Source organism: Pelodiscus sinensis, chromosome 20 (assembly GCF_052426305.1).
Source record: "Pelodiscus sinensis isolate ZL-2025 chromosome 20, ASM5242630v1, whole genome shotgun sequence".
Classification (NCBI taxonomy): domain Eukaryota; kingdom Metazoa; phylum Chordata; order Testudines; family Trionychidae; genus Pelodiscus; species Pelodiscus sinensis.
Window position 1 is genome coordinate 15659050 of NC_143071.1, and position 19454 is coordinate 15678503.

Consider the following 19454-nt stretch of genomic DNA (forward strand, 5'->3'; position numbering starts at 1 on the left):
ATTCCAGCCTAAAAATTTATGTATGCCCAAATAAATGTGTTAGTCTTTGAGATGCTACAGAACTCCTTGTTTTTGCTGGAACAGATGAACACTGCTACCCCTCTGAAACTGGATCAGATTAATTTTCATATCAAACTAATTTCCTTACCTTAGACCAGGGCTACTCGACATGTAGCCCATGGGCCCCATGCATCCCGCAGCCCATTTTTGTTTGTTGCCTGCAGTGCAGTTTGGGTTTACTGTGTGGTTTGGTTTGATATGTGTTTTAGTAGTTAAATTCTTGGACTGTCATTGCTCTGTAAAAGTGCTGTCATATGGGTGGAAATTGGGTAAATATTTCTTTTTATTAATATCAGCAGAACTGACTTAAATGGGGCCTTGCGTGTTGTGTAGGCTTTCTTTAATCTTTGTATTCATGCCTGTCAATCTGAAAGAAGCTATTTGCATATATATATTTGCTTGTACATGCAACCACACTTAAGTTGCAGCCCTCGGCTTGTACTGTGGGTATCGTGGTCCCCAGGGCTTCCAAAGTTGAGTAGCCCTGCCTTAGACATATTAATACTAATTTTTCTATCTCAGTGTCCTCACTGAATACTGGTATGAATGGGGATATTACCCATTTTCATCAATGCTTTTGCTTGAAGTAGTATACCGTTTGTTGCCTAATGAGGATCACATAAAGTCCCATTCCTTTATTTAATAGGCTTCAGTACCTTTTGGACACTGTTTCTTCAGTGTCCAAGCCAAGTTGTTTTTATTAAAGCATATATGCCATAACAATATTAAAATCACCAACATGTATGTAATGTTGCCAGTTCATATGACAGTCTGCAATATTCTACCACATCTAAATTAATTATTTAACTTAAGTGAAATTAACTCAGTGAGCACAGAAGTAAGTTCATACACTAAAGCTTTCCCTTCGTTTGGAATGCTGCTTGTGTAAAGTGATGATAAAACTTTCGATTTTAGGATGAACTTTCTGATGTTAGTCAAGCGGGCTCAAAATCTACTACCCCAGCATCAACAACTGCTTCAGATGTGCCTATGTTATCTGCTGAAACTCCCCTGAAAGAGGACAATGAAGGGCTTGCAAAGAGTGCAGATACACTGAACAAGAAATCAGATGTAAGCAAGCACATTGAGGTGGAAGTAGCTCAAGAAACAAGAACAGTGTCCATCGGTAAGCTGCTGTAACAGTTCAGGGGTGTGGTATTCTGATATGCAATTCAATACAATGTAATACAATACAGAGGCAATCACTGGTGCCTGGAGGGAAAGAAATATATGTTCATGCTTTTTTTGAAGTGCAAAATACTGATGATATTGAAATGAGGGTCACTGAATAACTCTTGGGCTGTTCACATCATATTTTTCATGGAATGTGAAGCGTATTGATGTATTAATTGCATTCCCAGGGTTATTTTAAAAAATGGAAAGACTAGATGAACTAATTCCATCTCTCCATGATTTTCCCTTACTGCTTTATCGTATCTGACCTCAAATTTTTGAGGTAATGGGTCTGCCACCACATTCTTTGGGAGACTAGACTTAGTGTAAGGCAGGAGTGGGCAATAATTTTTGATGGGGAGGCTACTCTAAGATTTTAGAAATTGATCATGGGCTGCACTCTTCTGTGATAATGGAGGAGGTGCAGGGTCTGGGATAGAGGTTGGGAGCAGAAGGGAGCTTGGGTTAAGGGATTAGGGTGCAGGAGAAGGAGTGAGAGGTCTTGGAGGGAGTTCTTGTGAAGGAGGCAATTGTGACCTGAGGCACTGGACTGGGGTGAAGTGGTTTGGGTTGTGAACTTGGACAGGAAGGGGTTGTGACCTTGGGATGCAGGGGTTTGGGTTGTGACCTAGGGCAGAGGATTGGGGTGCAGGAAGGGGGCAGAGGGTTTGGGTCATGTGGGGTAGGGGGGCAGGAGTGGGGGGCAGAGCATTAGGGAGGAGGGGCTGGAGTACCAGAGGCAGGCTCTGCCTAGGAGTTATCTCGGTGACTCTAGGCCAGCAGCTCAGCACATTTAAATGAGCCTGCCTGCCTGCCTACCCCACTCCTGCACAGATGGCTGCTTTGTGTGCTGCCTGTTTTTCAAACTGTCAGCTTCCATTGGCAAGAAACTGACCAATGGGATTGTGCTGGGGACAGAGGCAGCTCATGAAGCCCCACCCCGGTTCACAGCGGTGAAAGAGAAATGGTCTGGCAGCCACTTTTCTGAGTGGCGTGCGGGTGGGGTGAGGCAAGCAGGGAGCCTCCCTGGAGCTCCTCATCGTGTCCCCAGGCCGGATCCAGTAGCTTGGTGGGCCGGATTAAGGCCTTCAGCCCTTGCTTAAGGCCTTATCTTGATATAAATGTTTACCTGTTGCTGATGAGAGTTGTTGCTAATCTAGTACTCAGACTAATTTAACAGCAAGCAGAGCCAAGTATTCTGCACAGTTGAGAGAGAGCATTGTAAAATTAACTTGTAGATTAAAGTTAAATAGAAGGACTAATGAACAGATTCTATTTTCAAAAATGACATCACTTTTTAACTTGAGGCCAATGCAGAATTACCCCTCTATGAACTCAAGTTCCATACAATTCACAGGCTTTGGCACAGTATATGAAATCTGTCTCGAGGACCCCCACATGTGACACCCTAAGACAATAATGTACAGAGTTTTTCTTGTATGTCACTATTTAATGTGGTTAATGGAGATAAATTACCTTCCCTACCTCCTCCCCCAGGTGCTAATGAAAATGAAGATAAATCTGATGTTCAGGCAATCATTGAGTCCACTCCAGAGCTGGATATGGATAAAGATCTCAGTGGATATAAAGGTTCAAGGTAAGTTTTACTGTGACTTGAGTACACAAACTAGTATTTCCAAAGGTACCACTCTTACTCATTTTGAATTTGTATGACTTGTTCAGACCGATTGAGAGCACATGTTGCACAATGAATTCCCATGACCTGTTTTTCTTCCTTCAAGAATTCTGCTTATAACAGCAAGTTTTGTTTTTGCTGCTACATTTGAAGTACTTATGTACAAGATATTGTATATTTCATGAACTTGGGACACCTAAATGCAGTTTTCCCAGTTAACAGTATGTGCAAAAGAGGGTATTTACCTTTTTTAAGAGAAGGGCTCAAGATATGGTTCATTCCAATTTGGATTCTGGGTTTTTTTTTTTACCCACTCCTTTAAAATCCTGTCTACCTCCTTATGTTGCAGTATCATTACAGTATTTATCCTTCATAGTCATAAAAATGGTCGTATTGTCAGTGGTCCATCCAGTCCAGAAGTCCTTTTGGCCAGTGACCTTTGCCAGATGCATTAAAGCAAATAAACAGATCAATCTTGAGTGATCCGTCCCATCATCCATTCCCAACTTGTGATATTTGGAGACATACAGGCACCTAGAGTATGGAGTAGTTGCCTAATGCCATTCAGAGCATGATGGCAGAGGTGTTTGTAAATTCAGATGCACTCCCTACTCTCACGTTACTGGCAGCATGTTCCTGGCTTTGAGACTTTAATTCCTTGCTGTCTGAGAGAATGTAGGGTACACATTTCAAGAGCTCATTAAGTCCCATTGCAAGTCATTCACTTAGGAGGCCAAGTGCTGACGTCACTTCTGAAAATGGGAATGAGTTGTGGATACGGCGACTTTGATGCTCTGCCTTGCTGCGCACTATGCGTACTGTGCTAATCTGCTGGGTATTTAGTCTTTCTGTATGGGTCCTGCTATCATGAACTGAAAGTCCCAGTGTGCTTACTTCAGAGAACACTAAGTCTGTGCAGACAAGTCCTTAGTCTTGTAACACACTTAGGCCCTGCAAAAGGCTTTGCTCACAGCAAGAGTACCTCCTTGAGGCCAGATGCATTGTATTTTACCCACTGCCAAAGTTGCACTGTCACTTGCAGGAAGACACACAACTGCTGCTTGGCCCTCTGGACACATCATGCTTTAGTCCACCACTGCCTGTAGCTGGCAGCGAAGGTCTGCTCCCTGGACTGCTTCCTGCTTTTTCCATCCCCTAGAGAGAGACTACAGGCTCTCTCTCTGTCTCTCTCCCCCTCCAGCCCATTTTCTGCTATAGGTTTCCTGGTTTTTGGTCTCCCAGATGCTGTCATGTATATTAATTGGTCTCTCTGGTCACATTAACTGCTTCAGGGCCATTCTTCCAACATAATTACTTCAGAAATGTCTCTCAAAGTTTTCAGTTAATTTCTGTTAATGAACGAGCTATAAGTGCAGCCATCTAAAATCACATTTATCTGTTCAACTGTGTGAAACGTTTGAAAGAAAAAAGAATCAACTATTAGACTTCTAAATTTTTAATTTCAATTTCATTGTTTAGCACTCCTACCAAAGGTATAGAGAACAAAGCATTTGATCGTAATACAGACTCTCTCTTTGAAGAGCTGTCTTCTGCTGGCTCTGGCCTAATTGGAGATGTGGATGAAGGAGCCGATTTACTGGGTAAGACAAGCTAGTTGACGACATTATTAGTGTTGTTGTAGCATATTTCTTGTAATTTAAGCTCCTTGTAAATATATTTCCTGTTAAAAATCATTGTATTAAGCTCCTTTTTCAGTGTCCTTGAAAGATGGTATTAAAGTTCAGTTAAGTTAGTAACCTTCAGGTTAGGTTTTTTCAGTGTGAAACGCTAGTAATACTTTCTTGTTCAAGTGACTTTTGTCAGTATCAAGAAAGAAACAAGAACACTGGAATCAGTCTTTCCACGTTTTGCTGAACTTCTGCCACCCTATCAGGTGTCAGTTGTGATGACTAAATGTTTTGGATATTACTCAGTGAAGACAAAGATTTTATTTTCAGTGAGGTTCTGAATACAAATATAATAAACTTGGTGACTATTCAAACCCTGATTCATTTCGGTTAAGATAATTCTTCTAGTTGCTGCTGCCTGAAGCTGAGTAAGGCTCCATTTTCCTATACTGGGAAATGAAACCGTCTCCTAGCTTATAATGACTTTTCTGTGGTATAGCATGTGGTTTTAAAATTTAGCCTCTCATCAGTTATTTAAAATGCTTGCTATGTTTATGGCATGATACAAGAATGTGTTTGGTGCCTCATATTTAGGACGTTTTCTTACAAACTAATTCTTTCTAGTTTTGTGCAATCAAATTAACATTATTTAACCTTTTGGATAACAAATTGGGCCCTCATCATACATTTTATATATAGTTCATATTTGGAATTTTGCCTCATATTGTGTATTGCTGTTAAATTGTCAAACATGTTGATTTTGATTGAGAACCAAATCCTTTAGAAACACTTTAGCATCTCTTTTGTTTAACAAAAAGCAACAACTCAGTAATGGTCTCTACTGAGCTGAGGGGCAAGATTTGCAGTAAATTCACAGTCAAGCAGGAGGCTGGTCAGCATCATGTTTCTATGGGTGCCATGAAACTTTTACTGTGGCAAAACAATTATTATTTTTCAGCATCCAAACTTCATTATATTGAATAGTTGGATTAGAGAACATATCCTAGCGCTTGTCTTCACTGCCATGCTAAATCTGCACCTCTGCAGTGCGTCCAGTGAAGACACATTAAGACAATGGGAAAGCACTCTCTAGTCAATATAATTACTCCCTGTCAACGAGAAGTAGAAACTATGTTGGCGGGCAGTGAACACAGTGCTTTAAGTTGATGTAAATTATGTTGCTTGAGGGCTAGGTATTTTTACTTCTGAACAATGTAACTTGCATCCACGTAAGTGGTAGTGTAGATAAGCCCTTAGAAGTAGCTAATTTTTTAAGATGGAAAATGAACTCTACAAAAAGTAGTTTGACTCTCAATCTTATTATATAAGGGGGGCAGGAGTAGGATAGAATTTGCAAGGACTTAATGTATTTTTGTGTAATCTGAATTTCTAGTGATTGTGCACTTTCCTGAATATTTCTTGTTTATTGGGGAAGAAATTGAATAGAGTTGCACTGGAACAGATTTTATTTTGAAAAGGCAGCAGCAATGCAAGTTACACCTGTTGCCATTGTCCATAGTGTGGAAAGACCATCACTAGGGGAAAGAATAGTTCTTCTTCTAGAGAGATGTCCCCGTGGGTGATCCATATTAGATCAGTGCACCGCCACCGAGCCCAGTGATGGAGATTTTGACATCTGTACTCCTGGGCCGCACGTGTGCCAGCTGAGAGCGCCACACTCTGTCTACACTGCACATTCACGGGGCCCCTTTCCCCTCAGTTTTTTCTCTACTGCCTCTGACTTCAGACCGATCCTTCATCTCTCCTGACAGCTTTTTTCTTTCAGAGAGTTTCTCTCACTAGAATTAGACCTCTCTCTCAGAATTAGATAATTCATCAACAGGAGAACTCTAATAGTAAAACAACTGCGATGAAAAAAACTATTTACATTTTGCCTCTTATAGACACTGCGCTTTAAACTGTGGCAATGCTTTTTTTTTCTTTAATTAAAAAAAAAAAAACCTCAGACACAGCAACTGACAGTTCAGCTGTCATAAAGATGTAAGGAGTTAGGACAACAAACTCAACAACCAGGCTAACAGACTTCAATACGATTCAGGGTTTTACACTCCCTGACCAAAAAAACCCAAAACCCCACAACAAAAAACAGAGAAAGGTAACAGGAACAGATAAAAGAAAACAACGGAGTAAAAGAACTTTAAGGGAACCCCTGTCACTACAAAGTGCTCCGGATTAACAATGCCCGGATACCCGGGTTTAAGCATTGAGAGACCCGTAGGGAGGCAATCCCAGTATTGGATGGACATGAGAAATGCGTCCAATGCCTGGGTGAAACTCATGCCTGTCACAAATGCCTTCACAGCTCCAAGATGAAGGCAAGAACCAGAAGTGATAGAGAGCTCATGCTGATGCTTATAATGCTTGAAAATGTGTTATGACCTGCCTTGGATCCAGGACAGCCAGAAAACAAAAAATGCAAAGAGAAGGCACCCGCAAAGAAACGGCCCATCTCCGTGCCGAATGCAGCCCTGCCTGCAAAGAGGCTGTCTCCCAAGCGTGTGCTGGCAGTCCTACCCGCGGCACTTGCACCTCAGCACCTTTGACATTCCAGGCGTCTCTGGCACTGCCCATGCAGGCACCATGCTGGCAGGGGAATCCTCCTCTCACCCCGGAGTTTCGGGCTTCCAGCTGCACGTCCTCCCAACATGGGGAACACCCCATGCCGAGAGCAGCGCATCAGGGAGTAATGCTGCCACTCTGCATTCACAGCACCATGGCAGTATACATTGCAGGGCGACTTGCTGATCTTCTCCACACTCAATTCTCCGATTCTCGGCTCACCTGCCAAGCCAGCCTCTCCAGCAGGTCTCAATCAAGGCTTCTCTGACTCTGAGGGAGAATCTCACGGGTCTGTCAGGACATTCACTATACTCATCTGCTCCATACCAAGCTTATAATAACATGGCCCCCTGGTATCCAAACCCATGGGGACCTCCGCCTATGCCTTTCCCAAAGTGGCAGTACTGGGGGGGAGGAGGGTAGCACCCCAGACCGAGAGCTAAGTCAAGTCGTTTTCAGCGCACTTCGCATAAAAAGCAAACGTTACAACTATCTCAAGCAGACACTGGACTGATCACTGAGAACATACCAGCCAGTCCTGCAACAGCAATCAACAGCGATAAGGCAGCTCCTCCACCAACCCTGTCCACATCCAACAACTTCGCTTGTTTCCAGGACTTGCTCAAACGAGTTGTGGCAGAGCTTAATATACCTTTTACAGGAAGTATCTGAGAACCAGCATGAACTAACAGACATCTCACGTTCGGCTTGACACTTTTGGCCGAAAGGTATATGCCTCATCCATCCTCCAATTCAGGGTGGCCAATTATGCCACCTTGCTAAGCAAATACAATTTTAAAAACTACTCCAAAATCCGGGAATTCACTGCTGCTATTCCTGGGGCAAAGAGACATCAATTTGAAGTGCTACTGACAGAGGGCCAGACCATAGCGAACAGTCCTGCAGGCCTCCCTTGACGTGGCCGACTCAGCAGCATTCACCACTTCAGTAGCCATTGTGATAAGAAGGGCAGCATGTTTCATGACCGCCTCTTTCCCCAGAGAGTAATAGAGATGTAGCCGTGTTAATCTGATCTTGCTGAAACAAAAGAGAGGACTATGCAGCACTTTAACCATCTTGTTAGTCTTTAAAGTGCTGCATAGTCCTCTTTTGTTCCCCAGAGAGGTACAGTCCTCTGTAGAAGACCTCCCTTTTGACGGATTGAAACTTTTTTTGCGGCAAACACTAACGAATTACTGCACTCTCTGAAGGACTCCAGAGTACTTTATGCTCTCTTGGCATCCAGAATAACACTTATCAGAAGAGGAGGCAGTTTAGGTACCAACCCTATCCCAGACCTCGCTTCCAGCAATACCATCAGCAGTATCACAGGCAAGACCTCTTCCAATATGGCAGGGGTAGGCAGCAGCATCGGTGCCCTCAGTCGGCTCCTTTGCATCAATCCCAGCAGCCTGCCAAACAGATTTAATGAGATGGGGAGGGACTTTCTGGACCCTCAACTAATTCCAGGGAGGTCTACATCAGCTGCTCTTTTTTTATCATAGTCTGAGACCCTTCTTTCAGAATTGGTAACGTATCATATCTTACAGATGGGTCCTCCAGATCATTAAACGTCGGTATACGATCCCCTTCGAATCCATACCCCCTTCCTATCCCAGTCTCTCCTCAGGGACTACTCTCACAAGACAACACTACTTCAGGAGGTCCAATATCTTCTACACTTAGGCGCCATCGAGCCAGTCCCGGAGCACTTCAGGGGAAGGGGTTTTTACTCTCAGTATTTCTTAACCCAGAAACGACTTGGGGGATGGAGACCCATCTTGGATCTGTGTGCTCTAAATAAATTAGGAAGCAAAAATTTAAGATGGTGACACTGGCAACCATCATACCTGCGCTTGAAAGGGGACAATAGTTCTCGTCCCTCGACTTACAAGATGCGTATTTTCACATTGCAATTCACCATGCTCAGATGGTTTCTCTGCTTTATTGCAGGCTCTTCTTACTACCAATACAGGGTCCTTCTCTTTGGCCTTTCCATCGCCCCATGGGCTTTCTCCATTGCTGTGGCCGCCCTCAGAAGGCATCAGAACATGAATACCAATTAAACCCCAGCATTCTCTCCGACATTTTCCACCACTGGGGCCTATATTTGCCGCTGCCACGAACAATCAATGCTGACACTACTGTTCCAGGGCGGGCATCTGTAAGGGCTCCCTGTGCGATGCCTTCTTACTCAACTGGGCACAACACCTACTCTGTGCTTTCCCATTGATACCGCACCTAAACAGAGGGATACACAAAATCAGGAGGGACAAAACTCTCCTAATCCTTATAGCACCTGCCTGGTCTCAACAGCCGTGGTTCCCTTTCCTGACCAGTATGTCCCTCGATCAACCCATCCACTTACCTATCTTCCAGTACCTCCTCCTTCCCTCACCATCACTGTCTAAGCCCTGGAGCTCGCTTCTCTCCACCTCACGGCTTAGCTCCTCAACGGCTCCTGGTCATAGACCTTTCATGTTCCCACGAAGTATAAACAGTTCTTTTCCACAGTAGAACCCCTAGCACACACACAACTTACAAACCACCTCCATTTGTGCGTGTAGGATGGTGCACGCAAAAGAACCTTTCACCAGCCACAGCACCAATGCCTAATATCCTTGACTACCTCCTCTACCTCAAACAGGACCTGCCTGGCACTATTTTCTATCAGGGTTCACCTCGCTGCTATCAAAACTTTCCATGTCAATATCGACGACACCTCAGACTTCGTGCATCCCCTCACCCACAGGTTTTTGAAGGTACTCCAAGCACTTTATCCAGATGTAGCCTCACATGTGCAACCATGGGATCTCCATCTGGTACTAAACACGCTTATGATGCCTCCCTTTGAACCCATGGTTTTGTGGTCCTTGCTGCATTTGTCTATGAAGACAGCATTCCTCGTGTCCATTACCTTGGCTAAAAGAGGGGGAGAAATCGCAGCCCTCTTGGCTGACCCACCTTATACCATTTTCTTCAAGGACAAGGTCACACTACGAACCTACCTTAGATTCCTCCCAAAGATTCATTCCTCTCTTCACCTCAACCGGACCATCCATTTACCTACCTTTTTTCCAAAGCCTCATGCCTTGATCTTTCTATCTACAACGCACCAAGCCCTTTTGATCCTCTCCTAGACTCTTTGTCTCTATAGTGAACCATAATAAGGGCAGCGCCATATCTTCACAGAGACTGTCTCATTGGATCGTGGACTATATCAAGCTCTGCTATGAGCAAGCCGTGTGACTCCTCCAGACGGAATAACAACCCATTCCACCAAGGCAGTTTCCACCTCTATTACCTTCCTCAGGAAGGTCCCACTACCAGACATATGCTCGGCCGCCACATGGTCCTTGGACCACACATTTGCTAAACACTGCACTTTTACAGGGCCCTCTATCGAACCTCAGATTCTCAAAATCTGTCTTATCCACTGCATTCATTCCTGACCTGAAGTCCCTATCTCCTTGAGGAGACATGGCTTTGTAGTCATCTAATGTGGAGCACCCACAGGGACATCTCTCGAAGAAGAAAAGGAGGTTACCTACCTCTGCAGTAACTGATGTTCTTTGAGATGAGTGTCCCTGTGGGTGCTCCACTACCCTTCCTTCCTCTCCTCTACTTTGGGGGTTTTGCTTCTATGACAGCAGACTCCGGGGTAGAGAAGGAATGGGGGGAGGTAGAGGCTCACGTATGCGCAGTGTAGGCAGTGAGCACATGGCACACTCGGCCGACGCATGCGCGGCCCAGGGGTACAGCTGTCAAAATCTCCATCACTGGGCTCGGTGGCGGAGCACCGACCTAATGTGGAGCACCCACGGGGACACTCATCTCGAAGAACGTCCGTTACTGTAGAGGTAGGTAACCTCCTTTTCTGTTCTTTTCCTCATGCTCTGGACTTCCTTGCTGAGACCACAGGCAATGGTGGTAACTATGTGATGGGTTTTTATGTGGTCTTCTCTTCCTAAATTTGGTAGGCATCCATAACTCACTTCACATGTCCTCATACAGTGGTAATTTCTAGTTGCCACTGATATTTTTGTAGACTATGAGATTTCATAGCATGTTATAAACTTAGTGCTGTGGTGAGGAACCATTTTTGGATTGGTGTCACTGACTCACAGAAAAATCAGTTGGGGGGCCGCACAAAAGTGAAAGCAAAAAAAGGAACAAAAATCCTCATTGACGTAGCTCCCAACTGAGAAGCAGAAAAACACTTCCCACATTCCTCTTGCTCTCCAGAGCCCGGGGGCCCCCAGACCAGTAGATATTCGTGGGCCCCCTGAGGCTCTGAGGTGGGCCCAAAAATGAGGGGTTCAGTGTTTGGGAGGGGGCTACTTGGAGTTTGGGGCCTTAAGGTTTGGGGGGGTCTGGGAGGGAGGGAGGGTGCAGGAATGGCCTGGGGTGAAAGGGCTGAGTGGGAGGTATAGTGGAGGTGAGAAGGGGGGAGGAGTTGTTTAACTCTGAAGGTTAATGGATGAGCCCAGGCTCATCAGTTAACCATTTACACTATCAGATCCATAAAAGGATTAGGTTTAGTAAAATAATTGTTCTCTAATATATGCAATAGGCTTCTCATGTGTTACATGAAAATGTGTTGACCTAGTCACTTTCGATATGATTATATTGATTGTTTCATTTATGTAGCATTACAATACATGGATGTTTTTGTCTCAGAAGCATACATTTTCCTAACTGATTCATCACACATAAGCCACATCTATTTACAATGTGTTGAATGTGTTTTTAGAATAGAATAACCCGCTAAATTAACGTTAGCATTGAGCTTCTAGTTCCATAAAATCCAGTTAATTGGGATTCTCTGATCTGTTTTCTCTTGGGCTGCATACCCAGGGGAATATTCTGGTGTGTATGCTTTTAAATACTTTCAAGTTGTTGCTTTTCAGTTAGGCATTCTTGGCTGCTGCTTTCATATAATACATTGTCTGCATTTTTCTGCTTGGAAACATTTTTTGCCTTTGCGTCCTTTTGGCTTTCCAGCTGCTTTTTGTCCATATTCTTGACTGGGTAGGGATCCCAACAGTCATTTGCATTTAGCGCACATCATCCTAGATAAGCTTGTAAAATAGTTTTTCATATATATTTTTTTAAGCAAAGCCATTCTTGAAACAATCAAACCCTTCTGATAATTGCAGTAACAGACCTCCTCTGTTTTCTCCATCTGTTAGCAAACTGAAAATAACTTGTATACCTTTAACTTACTACAGGCTAACCTTCTCTAGTCTGGCACTCTCTGATCCGGCACCATCCATGGTCCAGCTTGATTTTAGTTAGCCAGAGGTTCACTTATCACGGGTGTGGCCAAGTTTCCTGCAGTCATACAAAGTTTGTTTACAGCCACCAGTCCTGGCTCAGTGTTCTATGCTATTATTTAGCTCTAATTTACCACTAAATGTCTTCTAAGATCCCAGTAATCAGTGAAAGTGTAGGTAATGCTTCTAGACAATATTGACCTCCTATGGTTTGGCAAATTCTCTGGTTCAGCACCAGTCAGGTCCTAAGGGTTCCGGACTAGAGAGATTCAACCTGACTTCCAAGCTAAATTTCAATGAGCTGTATAAGAGGCCTGTTGCTGCTCTTTTAGGGGAATATGATATTTAATTATTCGCAAGATTAAATAAATTTCAAGGTGCATGCCTATTATAAATGTTACTTTTTACTACTATGTAGATGTGTTCATTTTTTATTTTTTATTATTTTTTTGGCTTTATCAAATATTTTGGAAGATGTTACTATGTTTAGCAAACTTGTCAAAGCCTGCTTTCAAGGAGAGTAATTCCCTGAGTTTTTTTTAGTTTGCTGCATACTGCTAGCCTCTAGTTGGCATAATTTCCAATTGCTTCTGTAATCAGTCTGTACATAACGCTGGACTTCGTTGTCTTGAAGTCATCAGCTGAACAAGACTTAAAACTATTATTGCTGTTTTGTACTTTTAAAATATTAAATCTGTACTGTACTTTAAATGCTCCAGTAGATTCTCATTCTACTTAAAAAATTCTGAAAGCATGTTGGTAGTAATATATGGAACTTCCTGGAAATATGAATGAACCTTATGGTTGAAGTAAAACAATTGAAAGCATTTAAACCTAAAACTTGGAAACTTTTTCAGTATCAAATATTTTTATCTAAATTTTGCATTGATTGGGGGGTTACCATTTGTTCCAAATACCATGTTTCTAAATCATGTCACAGAAGTGAAGATTGCCTTTTAATCCATTATAACACTTTATGCTAGGCTAACTCATTTTGCTGTCTGTCTTGCATATCAAATCATAGCATATTTAATTTCATATTTTCAGTGCTGGGTTTTCTTCACTGTTAGTTTACAAATTTCTTGATTTATTGCTTTTCACTCATACTACTTCTTACATTAAATGTTTCTTGTTCTTGTTTTTGCTCTACATGGAATGCATGGGCTTTAAAGACCGTAATTTCTTTGGTAAGGTATCATCTGCTTTGGGGAGATCTTCAAGGCTTTTAGACTATCTCTGAGCTTTCTTGTCAGCATGCCCTATGTATTATAAAGGGCATACCTTGAACATCAAATATACTGTATAGGCTCTTTTTCTAGAATACTTCATTGAATTTGAGCATTGTAAATGGTTAAATTTTCTTCTTTATTAATGACCTAGATTTTCTATTTGACCTAATAGTGCTTTAACCTTTCCCTAAAGCTTGTGATTCATTTTGGGTAAAGCAACAAGACCGTTGTTAGCCAGAGCGGTCTTCAGGCGTCACTTGGGGAAGGATGAAAGCAAAGCTTAGCAGAGAAAGAAGAGAGAAAGATCTTTAGATATTTGCTCAGTGGGATTATTTACGTTGCTCCTGTGAGGTGCTTCTATAATCCTCTTGTTAGGTAGAAAGAGACAAAATGTAGATAAAAATATTTTATTTAAAAATGGTTAAATTTGATTTCTCTATTGTAAAAATATTCATTCTTTTTCCTTAAATTCATTCACTTTCTCTCCCTTGGAAAGGAATGGGCCGTGAAGTTGAACATCTTATTCTGGAGAACACCCAGCTATTGGAGACCAGGTAAGTGGCAGTGTAGATTTTAACAAGGCAGTACTTCCTGCCTATTCCCTCATCTCACTCTTTTTATCATTTTCTTAAATGCATAGTGCCACATGGGATCGCTGACAAATAATGAAATCTTTTTACTTATTAAATGGTATGTATTAATATTCAGAGCTGCCCACAGTTGTGTACTGTATTTGGCTCTTTGAATGGAGCACAATGTATTTGATTTTGTCTAAAAGGTCACTTCAGTTTGCCAGTTACTTTTGCTTGGTAGACTTGTATTGCACTCTACCAATGTTCTCCATTTCTGTTAGCATGCTGAATATTAAAATGATGCAAAAACTTTAATTAGAGCAAGAAATCTTGTCCTTTTTAGTAAGCTGCTAGTGTCCAATTAAAAAAATAAGTGTGTACTGCATGCTTCTGCATTCAGAGAAACCTAGTGGTCCTGGCTTTGTAGTAGGGTTGCCAACTTTCTAATACCTGAAAACCCAACACCCTTACCATGCCTTTTCCTTCAAGCCCCACCTTCACTCCATCACATCTGTTTCTCCCCCACCACTCCAGTCACTCACTTCCCCACCCCTGGGACTCATCTCATGCTTGCAGAACAGGGGTGGGAAAAGCTGACTTGACCCTGATCAGTCAGGGCACAGTGGGACATGGAGAGGGGGTAGGAAGGGAAAATCAAGCCATAGGTGTGGGAGGTTCTGGGGCATAGGTCACAGATGTCCTATATGGACAGCACTGGTACCTACTTTGGAGCCCCATCTGGGATCCAGCCAGTTCTCACCCTCAGGTTGTGGGTGGTGGGAGAGTGGGGAAAAAAGTAGCCACTAAGCAGAATGGCTCCGCCAGGCTCCAGCAACATTTGCTGCTCTTCCCCAACCCCATCCCTCCAGTGGAGGACAGTTACTGTCAGTTTCACTTTACGACTGGATGTTCCATTGAAAAGTGGACACCTGACAACCCTACTTATAAGATTCCTTTGACTGAGTATGTATGGCGTTGCTGGTGTTGTGGGTTTTTTTAGGATTTTTGAGGCCTAAGTTGTCCAATGTAAATAAAGGTTTAAAACAAATTTTGCTCTAGGAACCTGGCCAGTATGTCTTTTAGTACAATAGCAGCATCCTACAGCTTCTATTATATGCATGTCTTCAGTATACAATAGTACTGCTTGGCTACGGTAATTTCCATTAAGCATGACTAGTATCACTAAAAACTGGCCAGAAAGTTTAAATGGAAACAAAATATTGTCAAAATATATTTTTTCTGTCTGTTTTGACAAGCTGCTGAAAATGTGTTCCAATTTGGAATTGAATCCAACTATAGGAATTTATTTGCCACATATGTTACTTGAATTTGAACTTTAATTTCATTTGGACATTTTTATTTCTAGCTTTTTAGCAGCTTTAGAAAGAATATGGTAACACTTAAAGTCAGTCATCTGTTTACAACCCAGTGACGGTGCTGCACATTATGTACTTTTTAACCTTCTTTTAGAAAGTGTAAACTTCTAGTTGCTGCATATAACACTATATAATAATACTAGGGATGTTAAAAAGCGTGTATTAGGGTGACCATGTAACCGCTGAAAATCTCAATGTTTACATGGTTACCCGCGCTGCGGATTCTGCAGTATAAAGCTTAACTTTATACTGCAGAGCCGGCAGCGAAGCCGCCTTCCCAGGAGCGGAGCTAGCAGCCCTTGCTTGCCTGGCTCCTGAGGAGGAGGCTTTGCTGAGTATAAATCACACAATTAGCAGAAAAGCATCTGCTTATGGGTTAAACAGTTGGTCGTTTAGAATCAAATATTCCTAATTAATATTATACAACACTATTTAATTGGAGGTTTCCAAGTATAGGAACTAAACTATGCTAGTGTTTCTAACCTATGCACTGTGAGGTTTCAATGGAGTTGTTATAAAAATGCATTCCAAATGTCTGTTGCATAGAAATGCGCTGAATGTGGTAAAGAATGATTTGATAGCCAAAGTGGATGAACTGACCTGTGAGAAGGATGTACTGCAAGGTGAACTAGAAGCTGTAAAACTAGCGAAGCAGAAGCTTGAAGAGAAGAACAAGGAATTAGAAGAAGAGCTTAGACGGTAAGTGTTTACTTACTGTCCTCATGAAAGTTTAGAAATGTCCACTAAAGAGTCTTTTAGTTATCTCATCTTTTCTCTTTCTTAGAGCTCGGGCAGAAGCAGAGGAAGCAAGACAAAAAGCAAAAGAGGATGATGATGTACGTGTACATTTAACAAGTTTGTCACACTTTTCAGTCATATTCCATCATTTTAGTTTAATTCTGTGAAGCTTACGTTACTTAATCAAGATATAAACTATTTTCCTCGTGGAAAAGGGTTGAAAAGTGAAAAGAGTAGTCCTGTAGCACCTTAGAGACTAACAAAAATATACCTATAGTATCATGAGCTTTCCTCAGATTAATCTTAGGTTTTTGTGAGTGTTGCCCAGGAAAGCTCATGGTATATCATCTCTCCTTTTTTTTTTTTTTTTTTTTTTTTTGCTTAGTCTTCTAGCACCTTGGAGTCTACTCATTTTTTTTTTTTTAAGGTTACAGACTAACATGGCTACCCCTCTGAGACTTGAAATGTTGAGGGAAACAAAATGTCTCATCTAGACTAACCTTCTCTAATCTTTTCCTCCCTCCTGTTCCCTTTAGTGAACTGATATTGGCTTAGTTTCCACTGGCTATTTATTGATTTCTGGATGGGGCTTAAGGTGTTGTCTTAAACTTACAGAGCACAAAATGGTTTGAATCCTGGCTACCCAACTCTTGCGTTATGCATCCAAGGCACTTAAACTAATTGCTCTGTTCTCTAAGCAGAATGTGGTAACTGACTTCATGCCCCAATATTCCTTTGTAGAACTATAAGCTTGCTTTCTGTATGTGCAGAGTGATGTTCCTACTGCTCAGAGGAAACGTTTTACCCGTGTTGAAATGGCCCGTGTCTTGATGGAAAGAAATCAATATAAAGAGAGATTGATGGAGCTTCAGGAAGCTGTACGATGGACTGAAATGATAAGGTAAATGATATTAGATCCTTTGATATTCCTTTTGTGGTGTTAACAGACTGATTTCTGGAGAGCAGTGTGATTTTGGTGACTAGGCTGCTGATTTGTAGCCAGGAGACCTGCAATCATTACCATGTTTGCCACAAACCTGTGGTTACTTTGCCATGAGCACTCCCCCTCTCTCGTCCTCGGTTTGCCTTTTTTGCTGTTCGACTTATCATATTAGACCCTGACCCTGTATAAGATGTAAGCCAGGGGCGAGGAACCTTTTTTGGGTTGGGGGCTACTGACTCAGAGAAAAATCTTTCAGGGGCTGTACAAAGTGAGAATTAAAAAAAAACTTCAACAAAATCCTTGCTGATGTGGCCCCCGACTGAGGAGGAGAAAGACACTACCCACATTCTCCTCACGCACCAGAGCCTAGGGCGGGCCTAGGCTAGTAGATTTTTGTGTTCCAGCCCTACAGGGCAATGGTGGGGGGATGGAAGGGGACTGAGGCACCAGCACAGGCTCCCCAAGGCTGGGGTTGGGAGCCTTAAGCCTTGGGGGCCAGATTCAGGCCAGTTGGGGTCTGCATCTGGCTCCCGGGCCTTAGGTTCCCCACCCCTGATTTAAGCAATTATGAAACACACACCATGGAAGCCAAAGGACTCCTCTCAACTTGTAACATTAAGTGCCTTCAGTTTTTGCAGCCTTAAACTATAAAGGCTTTTGGGGCAAGAAGAATTCTCTTACTCTGCTTGTACTAAAATCTTCTAAGACAATCATACAGACAATAAAATAAAATTGGTCAGTGGCCCAGATGTGATCATTAAATCAGAATTGGTTGGTAACCTCAAGTAAAAGTAAGGGTACAAGAATTATCAAGATTAAGAAATAAAGACTGGAAATAGAACAGTCCAAATCAGTTAGGGTACGTCTACACAGCAGGGCTATTTTGGGATACCTCTTTTTAATGCTCCCACTATTTTGTGATAGGTGTTGAAATAGTGGATGCACTATTCTGGCATCCCTTTAATTTTCGTTCCACAAGGGTTAAGGGATGTCTTGAAACAGCGTGTTGTTTCAAAATTTGGCACTGTGTAGATGTGCCAGATTTCAAAATACACTATTTTAAAAATGTAATCGAAATAAGAGACACAGTTTGCACTAAGCAAATTGCCTATCTTATCTTATTTTGAGGTTAGGGTCCTGTGTAGATGCACTCTTCTATGCTGAATTTCAAATAAATTATACAGCTTTCCTTCCAGGTAGTTAAATTTGGATTCTCATGTCTGACCTCAAAGAAAAGTTCGTTCTTGTACCACTAATTACCTCTCCCATGTATCAGCTACTATATACTGCCATCTAGTGGTCAGGCATAATAACATCTAACATTTACCTATCTGTCAGCCCCAGACAGAGGGGCTGAAGAGTCATTTTCCCATATTCCTGTGTGCGGGCTGGTGGTTGGATTAATATAGAGAGCCAGATAAAGGAAGCTCTGATAAATGAGGTTTTATTGTAATTGATAAAGTAAAATGTTTGATACTGGTTTCTGGTGCTGAAAGTGAACTCTTGTTTGTCTTATCTAAAGACAAGATTCAAGAATTAACATCTCAATTTTTTAAAAACTAGTGTTTAAAAAAAACCAAACCAAACCTGAAAGTTTCAGTTTACAAAAGGTTTTTTTTGAAGCAATATCCACTGCTCTTGCTGTACCTCATGGAATAACACTATAAATAAAACTGGTCTTAAGAGTAGGTAGGTAAGAATGGAGGGGGCTGACTTATTGAAAGGAAAGTACTCTTCAGTTGCAGCTGAGTTTAAATGGTAAAACTATACTATGACTTGAGTTTTTTTTTTGCATGTTATGAGGGGTGTTGACACCTTCATCTTCTGTGTCCTTGCCTCAAGGAAGCACCTTATACTTAAATACCATAGTTGTAAGGTGTATGGGAATACACACCTTTTGTAGTATTGCTTAATTAGTCAACTTTAGATTTTTTTTTTTCTTTAGAGCATCAAGAGAAAATCCAGCCATGCAAGAAAAGAAGAGATCAAGCATTTGGCAGTTGTAAGTACTAAAATACAGGCAGATTCTGCTAAATAATGCCGAAGAGTTGGTATTAATGCTTTTTGTGTGCCTTGTTAATTTCATTTTTAGACTAAAGATATTTAAACTGCTTCTCTTTTTGATACCTAGTATGCCAGCTTAGTAAAGCTGTTCTCGAAGACAAAATATATCCGAAGCTATATCCTATAATAAATAGCTATGCATTTAATTTTGAATGTTTGTGGTTTGCATGTAATTATTT

At 41.9% G+C, this 19454-nt stretch overlaps 1 protein-coding gene across 7 annotated transcripts in view; it reads left to right on the plus strand.

Annotated features, from left to right (window-relative positions):
- The window catches only part of SPAG9 (sperm associated antigen 9), a 131684-nt gene that overhangs the window by 82985 nt on the left and 29245 nt on the right, over window positions 1-19454 (plus strand). For all 7 annotated transcript variants that reach the window (XM_075903797.2, XM_075903795.2, XM_075903798.2 and 4 more), the window contains 8 exons: window positions 976-1186; window positions 2731-2830; window positions 4349-4470; window positions 14079-14136; window positions 16077-16229; window positions 16315-16366; window positions 17039-17169; window positions 19157-19213. In XM_075903797.2, coding sequence (XP_075759912.2) covers window positions 976-1186; window positions 2731-2830; window positions 4349-4470; window positions 14079-14136; window positions 16077-16229; window positions 16315-16366; window positions 17039-17169; window positions 19157-19213 — 884 coding nt within the window. The remainder of the gene's footprint in view (window positions 1-975; window positions 1187-2730; window positions 2831-4348; window positions 4471-14078; window positions 14137-16076; window positions 16230-16314; window positions 16367-17038; window positions 17170-19156; window positions 19214-19454) is intronic.